Source organism: Danio aesculapii, chromosome 17, assembly GCF_903798145.1.
Source record: "Danio aesculapii chromosome 17, fDanAes4.1, whole genome shotgun sequence".
Classification (NCBI taxonomy): domain Eukaryota; kingdom Metazoa; phylum Chordata; class Actinopteri; order Cypriniformes; family Danionidae; genus Danio; species Danio aesculapii.
Window position 1 is genome coordinate 14,347,490 of NC_079451.1, and position 8,396 is coordinate 14,355,885.

General features: G+C 33.2%; 1 protein-coding gene across 2 annotated transcripts in view; it reads right to left on the bottom strand.

Moving 5' to 3' along the window:
• The window catches only part of fosl2 (FOS like 2, AP-1 transcription factor subunit), a 14,257-nt gene extending 8,080 nt beyond the window's left edge, over positions 1-6,177 (bottom strand). Inside the window, exons 1-3 of one of the 2 annotated variants that reach the window (XM_056476646.1) lie at positions 6,002-6,177; positions 5,568-5,660; positions 1,582-1,836 (exon numbers count right to left, since the gene is read on the bottom strand). In XM_056476646.1, the coding sequence (XP_056332621.1) occupies positions 1,582-1,821 (240 nt within the window). In that variant the 5' untranslated portion in view covers positions 1,822-1,836; positions 5,568-5,660; positions 6,002-6,177. Of the gene's footprint in view, positions 1-1,581; positions 1,837-5,567 lie in introns of both variants that reach the window. The other variant, XM_056476645.1, reaches the window with a different exon arrangement.
• Positions 6,178-8,396: the final 2,219 nt, after the last annotated feature.

Genomic DNA, 8,396 nt, shown 5'->3' on the forward strand with positions numbered 1-8,396 from the left:
AGGTTTTGCTTGTATTGTATTAATGTTGTCTTCATTTTGTTTTTGTCTTTGTTTATATGTACATAATGTTAAAGCACTATGTTTATACAGTTAAAGTCAGAATTATTAAACCACCTGGATTATTATCTCACCCCCCCCCCAATTTCTGTTTAATGGAGAGATATTTTTTTCAACACATTTCTAAACATAATAGTTTTAATAACTCATTTCTTATAACTGATTTATTTTATATTTGCCATGATGACAGTAAATAATTTTTGACAAGATATTTTTCAAGACGCTTCTATACAGCTTAAAGTGACATATAAAGGCTTAACTAGGTTAATTAGGTTAACTAGGCAGGTTAGGATAATTCGGCAAGCTATTATATAACGATGATTTGTTATGTAGACTATCGAAAGAAAATATAGCTTAAAGGGGTTATAATTTTGACCTTAAAATGGTTTTTAAAAAATTCAAAACTGCTTTTAGTTCAGCCGAAATAAAACAAATAAGACTTTCTCCAGAAGAAAAAATATCAGACATACTGTAAAAATTTCCATCATTTGATAAATATTTAAAAAGGAAACAAAAAATCAAAGGCAATTTAATAATTCTGACTTCAACTGTATATATTTTGTATATTGTAAGTTATGTTGATGAATAAATGTATGTTTTTTGACTATTTAAATAAATAAAAAGGGAAAACAATTCATAGCAGCACAAATAACAATTATGTTAATGTTGCTAAATTTAAAAAGTGCCATAATTTAATACTTTACTAAACTGTAAAAAAAATTGCTGACTTAACTTTTTGAGTTGAATCAAATGAATAAGTTAAAGCAACTTAAAAGTAATTGTTGTCTTAGTTATAGGGATAGTTCAACCAAAAATGTCAATTTACTCACTATTTACTGGAATAATATAATGATATAATAATATAATTCTTCAAAACTGGGCTGCTATTATTTCTAATGATATCGCAATGTGATCATTCGCAAAAAACACATTGCAGGATATAAAATGTTGAGTCTGGATTTTTTATTTATCATTTAAATCTGTTTTTGTGTTTGCTGTTTTTTGACTGTATCATTATTTTAAAAATATTTAGACATTTATTAAATTATTTTAATTATGTAATTACTGTACCTGAATACTGTTCGACTCGGAAAGTGGTAAAATACTGTTTATTTTAATTGTATATTTATTTTTTTATTGTATTGATCTAAACATATATTATATTTTAATCAGATGCACTTATCTACAGAATCATCCCAATCAGTCAAGAATTATAAATTCTTTCAAAATAAAGATATTCAATTCATTTGGTGAAATTGTATTAATATCACAATATAGATCACAGAATAACAAAATATCGCATTAAGTTTTTTTCAGTATTGTGCAGCCCTACTTCAAAATATCATCTTTTGTGTTCAACAGAAGAAAGAAAGACAGACTGGACCAATTGAAGATTGAATAAATGATGACAGATTTTTCCCATTTGGGCGAACTGTCCCCTTTAAAAACATGTTTTTGTGCTAAACATTAAAACTGGTTCTGTTGGTTTGATTTTTGTTTCGATGTTTCAAACTCAACACTAACCTGCTCATCTCGTTTGCGTCGACCACGGGCATCGCCAATGGAGCGGATGACCCCAGGCCGTGTGAGGGCTGTGTGACCGAGGAGGCTTGGCCCACTAGACACAGAGAGGCCGTACGGGTGAGGCCGCGAGTACGGATTAGACATAGATGTAATTACTGTGGGCTGAACCATCCACTGCAGGTCCTGACTGGTAGTTATGGCATTGATTGTTGGAATAAAGGCACTGCTAGAGCCAGGCATGTCTATTCTGTACTTCTGTGGAGAAAAAAACAAACACTTTAGTTACAATTCACACTATTAATTCAGTTACCTGCCTACTATTAAGATATTAACTGTTTATTTACACTTATAATGTATGACCTACCCAATGGCCAAACGCTAATTAGCAGTTTATTGAGCTAAATGTCTTTAGTTAACGGTTGTGTGAGTTGTACATTAAAATAAAGTGCGACCAAGCAATTTTTATTGTAAGGTGACCGTTGCTCCATATTAAAAGTTCAATTTCATTTTGAGTTAAACATTTGATTATTAATTTCTCGAACTGTGTTGCTGCAGTTTACAAGCCACCAGCTTTTTAGCTGTTTTACAAATTCCCATCATCTGAGACTAATGAATCATTCCACAAGCTACCTCCCTCTGCACCCTCTTGACTGCTTGACCCCCAGAGCGACAGGGTGACACACGTGGTGAATCATGGGAAAGCCCAAAACCCTCCCTAGCAGAAGCCAACCAGGATTAGATAATAGCCTCTGTGATGCAATGGGCAATGGATTCACCACTGTGTGGGTATACAACCTTTTTTTTTTTGTCAATTTAGAAATTTATTGTCTTATAAGAAGCGCATCTGACTGCATTTGAACACCTCGTTATTTAAAAGATGTTTAAAATAAAATAGTGACTTAAAAAGTTTGGCTAAAATATTTTTTTAAGTCACAAATTTCAAAAACTTGACCAAAAATGTATCAATTTTTAAACAATGAGGTGTTTAAATGCAGTCAGATGGGCTTCTTATAAGACAATCAATTTCTAAATGAACAAAAAAAAAAAAAAAAAAAAAAAAAAAAATATATATATATATATATATATATATATATATATATATATATATATATATATATATTTTTTTTTTTTTTTTTTTTTTTTTTTTTTTTTTTTTTTACTTTTTTCCTTGTATTATATTTTTCTTTTTACATAGGTTTGTAATGCAAACAGTTTTAATTTTAACTTTATTTGATGATGAAATGCAGATTTACAAATACTACATTTTATAAAATATAATCTTTTAAAGTCTATTTTACTGTTACTATTTGCCTGAATTTCATTTTTTTAGTGTGCAACAAACTCTTGCAGGCACAAATCTGAAACAATTTGACAAAATAAGTTTTCTGACTTTATTTTTATTGAGGTAGCATATTTGCAAAATCACAAAATCTTGCTATTTTTTTGTATTTACCTGCAAAACACAATTATATTATGAATACAAGAAAGCCTTTGTTAATGAAATTTGCGAACACATATTTTACCATTATTAATAACTGTTTACACTGTAAAAATGCTGGGTTCCACAAAATTGAAAACATGAAGGAATTGAGCTAACTTGTTAGTTTTTACAAATTTAAGTGGATTGCATGAAACAATTAAGTTGTCCCCCAAAACACTCATTTTAAATACGTAGTTTGAACAAACAGCAAATGCCATTTTTTGAGTGTAAATTGGTAAACGTTAACTTTCCATCACTTTAAATACACACACATATAGGCATGTATGTATATAAATCTATGTACACGCTTTACAATAAGGTTTCATTTCTTAATGTTAATGTATTAACAATGCACTAATACTGAAAAATATGTTCATACAGCATGTATTAATCATAATTGAACATTTGCTAATGCATTATTGAAATCTAAAGTTGTGCTAATTAAAATTAGTGAATGTCTCTTGAGTTAACATGAACTAACAATGAATAAGTGACACTAACAAAAATAAATACATACTAGTAAATGCGTTGTTCATTGTTTTGTTCATTTTAACTAACATTAGTACATCCTTATTATAAAGTGTTTCCTAAATATAATAATGATACATAATGACTTAAAAAAGGTGTATTATCCAAAAACACATAGTTAAATGTATTACGAATGTTATTCTTTGTATACATATAGGCTGCAGTCCAAATGCTGAATCACTTTATGAGACTGCTCTGTCTATTCTAGACTGACGGGAAACTGAACTGGGATCCCGTGCCAGTACATTCCATCCACCAAATTCCACTCCATTCACACATTCCTGGTGGGATTTTAACGGGAAACTGACTTCATTTGACGGACGATGTTTACCGCAAATCATCTGGAGGGCATATGAATTACGGAAAACGCGCTGCTATAAAAATGAACGCCAACACTAGGCTACGAGTATTAACTAATATATATATATATATATATATATATATATATATATATATATATATATATATATATATATATATATATATATATATATATATATATATATATAATTTTTATTTTTTATAAAGCCTGTATTGCTTAAAATAACAAAGAAGATTTTTTTTTTCAGAGGGAAAGTATTGCGAAAGACTCCACGAACTTCCAGGAACTGTCGCGCTTGTTTCCCACCGACTCAGCGAGCGAGAAGATCAACACAGGCTACTGAATCACTAAATTGTTCTATCATTCTGTCTCGTGTTGCGAAATTGGCGCTTTGCTCTTCTCTTGAGTACACGATTTTTCCCCTCAGCATGATTTTCCCCCGAAGGAGTCAAAACAACACACGCTGGAATCGAAAGGGGGCAGTTTATTCCATGTGTTTAGTAAAACGGCAACCCTACAAGGTGATCATGTTCGGGAATTTCTAACATGAGCTGTAATAAATTCAAAAACCAACGTCGAGGGAGCAAACAACCCCCCCTATATATATATAGGCTATAAACATATTTTCTGTAAGGCGAAAGCCCATACTCCCATTTCAATTCAACATGCAGACCAGCCAAGAACATAAAGGGGAAAATATCTAAAACAAGCCCAAAGTTTGGCCAATTAGTTTTTATATTAATATTTGAACTGTGTTAATTGTATACCCTCCATAATTTACAGCTAAAAGACGCCCAAGTGAAAGGTATTTTCAGAGAAACAACCCATTACTAAACATACTCGTGAAGGTTATAAAGTGGAAGTCCCGGAAGTGTGGCATCCTTTGGTCACTACGTGCGCACTATCCGTGGGTTTATAATACATTACGCACACCACCCACGCCACTGCCCTTATTTGACGACTGACGAGATGCCTGATTCCAAAGAAACAAAATGTTATTAGTGCCGACATGCGCACTATAGCCTATAATAAATTTCAACACGGGGGAGAAAAAAGATCATTTAGATCCAGGCGGAATCTAAGTGGATGTCGCGCAAATTATTGTGGAAATGTGTGCTTTCTCCATGTACTTTCCTTCGACATAATGATTAGAAACCAATTAAAACCTGATAGTTTAGTTGCGCTCATACACCCACACAATAGGATACTGTATACCGAAGGTAGCCTATAGGTACTTCAGGTAGGGGCGCATCGTCAGTTTGCAAACGCAGGAATCGAATGTCCAGTTTTTAAGCACATCACTCATGATGCTTCTTCATCAAACACAACACAGAACCACTAAATGCAGTTCTGTTTACATCGTAAAAACGACCATTTGCCTTCCGTTATTGCCAGAAATTCGTGTAGAAATTCACATTTAGGCTACACCGCAGTTGTAGTTAGCTATCATAGGGACTTTAATAAGTAGCTATTGATGGTTTATTACTGTATTCGCACCTTGCTGTTTAATAATGCTCGAAATTTGTTAAGAGGATAATATACTGATGTGCATAAGTGCACACTGTAAGTTTAAATTCATGTGTAGATCAAATAATGTAAACTTGAAGCGCGCTGTCTATGTAAAGTGTACGGGCGCTGAGACACATCTGTGGATACCTGGTAACTGGAGGCGGGGATGGGGCTGGTGTCCGGGTGCGCCGGTGAGCTGCTGCTGCCGCGGGAGGATGTGTCGTATGTCCCGGTGTAATCCTGGTACATGATCCAGGGAAAGAGGAGGAAATTTCAGATGGTTGAAAATGAATTCCCAGACGATCAGTGTCTTCAGTGGCAAAAAAATCACTTCCAAGCAAAGGGATTCCTTTATACTTAATCTAAAAATGATATTCCAAAATACTTTTTAAATGTTAAATCCAGGCATAATATTTTATTACTAAAAAATATGCACTCCCAAATTATGTAGTCTTTTAATAGTCCAATAAATAGATGCTCCTGTGTAACTAATGCCTTATAAGCATCGCTACCGAGATGTTCTACTAGAACCGGATGAAAATGAAAAAACAAAACAAAAAACAAAACTGTGAAGCACCTACTTTTCTTCAGTGAACCCGGTGCTCTCGTAGTTTAGTCCTGTTCCTAAAGCAGTGACTCACGGCAGTGATGAGTGTGCCGCAATGGACTTTGTTGAACTGATTTTGGCGACTAAGTGAAGTTCAGTGCTACTTCTACAGGTCACGCCGTTAGATGACTCACTTAAATGGCACTACTCTATTTCGTAGCTCCGCTTATCAACGCCAACCTGCGTCTCCGCGTCACAGACTTTATATCCCGTGCAGCAAAAAGGGGTTTCGGTATATACATTGTGGAGAAAAAATACCAAACGCTGCTATTTAGTCTAGCGTTTATAAAAACATATGGGTATTTTATTGCATTTTAAATCATATTCAGCAAAAGATTAAATGTTTGAAACAACTTAATTTGTTTGAAAATCATTAGCTTGCCGCGGTCACCCCCATTTCACATTTGGTTTCGTCCATTGACGCATGTTTCCAAAAATGGGCGGTTGCGTCAGAGCACACGAGAATGGGTTTCCTTGGTAAAAGCACAGTAAAATCGCGTCAGGGATTCCCTCCCCTCTTTCCCCACCTTTAAATTTCAATGGGTGGTCTTGTGGAGAGTGAACGCACGAAGCACATAAGAAGGAAAGTGTAAGGTGGTCGCGGGTTTCACAGAAAATGACCAGAGATTTGCGGATGTTGCTCTCTAAAGTGTATGCGCGCTTTTTAATTAGCGGGCATACTAGTATTTGCTCTTACATTTGCGTTTTCACTTTAGTTTTTCTCTTTCTTTTTTTGCGAGGGAATTTAGTCAGAACTTGCTTAATTAATTCAGCATTTTAAAAAGTCGTTTCATTAGTCGCAAATACATTTAAGACTTACTCCAGACTCAAACTGATCATTACAGAACAGATAGATGTCGCCAGTGGTGCAATAAAGTTTAATGGGGGATGGGAATTATCAGATTTACACTTTTTAGCGTTTTACAGTCTTAACTGGGGATCGATTTAGTGTAGATATCAGAGTTATTATCATTTTATAAATACAATATAAAATAATTTTGAGGAGTGATGGGTGAGATGTATAGCATTTGATTTGCAACCGATTTATTACTAGGTGATTTTCAAGGACATTGCTAGAAAAATGTTTGTTGTTTGCATTATGCATTATGGCGTCAAATCAAAGTAAGACAGCGTATAAGTGAACACTGGTGCACAGAGTATAGCCTAGTCGTTATTTAGTATAACACTGTTTTAGGTATGCATAAATTAAACAGCAGAGTATTTTATTGGCATATTTATAAACATTAATTTAGGCTATGTATTCATTCATGTCATTGCATTATTATTATTATTATCATTATTATTATTAATATTATTATTATTATTATTATTATTATTATCATTATTATTATTATTATCATCATTATTATTATTAATGATTATAATAATAACAACCACAACAACAACAACAATAATAATAATAATAATAATAATAATAATAATAATAATAATAAAAAGAAGAAGAATTATTATTAATAATAATTAACTAAATAGATTAACAATATAACAAAAACCCAGATACATTTGCGTTACATTTTACGGTCTTCCACGTCTTTGCATCTGATGTTTGTTTTTCTCTTCTGCCATCTGATCTGATAGCTGAGCATTATGGAAAAGAACAAGAACAGAACTGACGCGCGTTCCCGTCGACCGTGAACGTCACTCGTTGTCTGGCACACAGTTCTGATCTCTTAAGCAGAGTTATAGCTCCTCGCAGGCTAAATAAATTAATGCTAATGCTAAAACATTATGCTACTGATAATAACTGTCATAAATAGTTCAGCTAAATGGAATGGAAATCTGGGGAAATCATATCTGTGTTCAGATATGAAAATAAATAGTATGCGCTTATGTAAACTTGGCATCAGATTGGTACAGTATTGTTAAATATGGAATTGACTGGTATGCGATACTCACCTGCATATGTGCATAAACTATAGCTTCGGTTATAAGGAAACAATACTGGTAAATGGATTAGCTCCTTAACCCAGATTTTATGAGACGCATTCATGATAATCTGATAACGTCTAGCCCCTGCATGCACGTGCCGATTACTGTAATACGAGGCACAGTAGGTTGTGTAGAGTGAAAGCACGAGGAATGTAGGATGCAACAGCCTATAACATGAACTACTGAAGCTTGAAAAAACTTTATTTGATGTTTTATTTGAGCAAAATGCAGGTAAGTGTGGTAAAAACCACCTTGCCACCCCACATGAAAAAAAAAAATACTGTAGTCATTTATAATAAATAATATATTGTTTTTTAATCATAATTTAGACAAGAGTATTATACTGTATATGATTTAAACAACAGTTTTTACAACACTGTTAATGAATATTACATATACAGTGATCTAAAAAGTATACT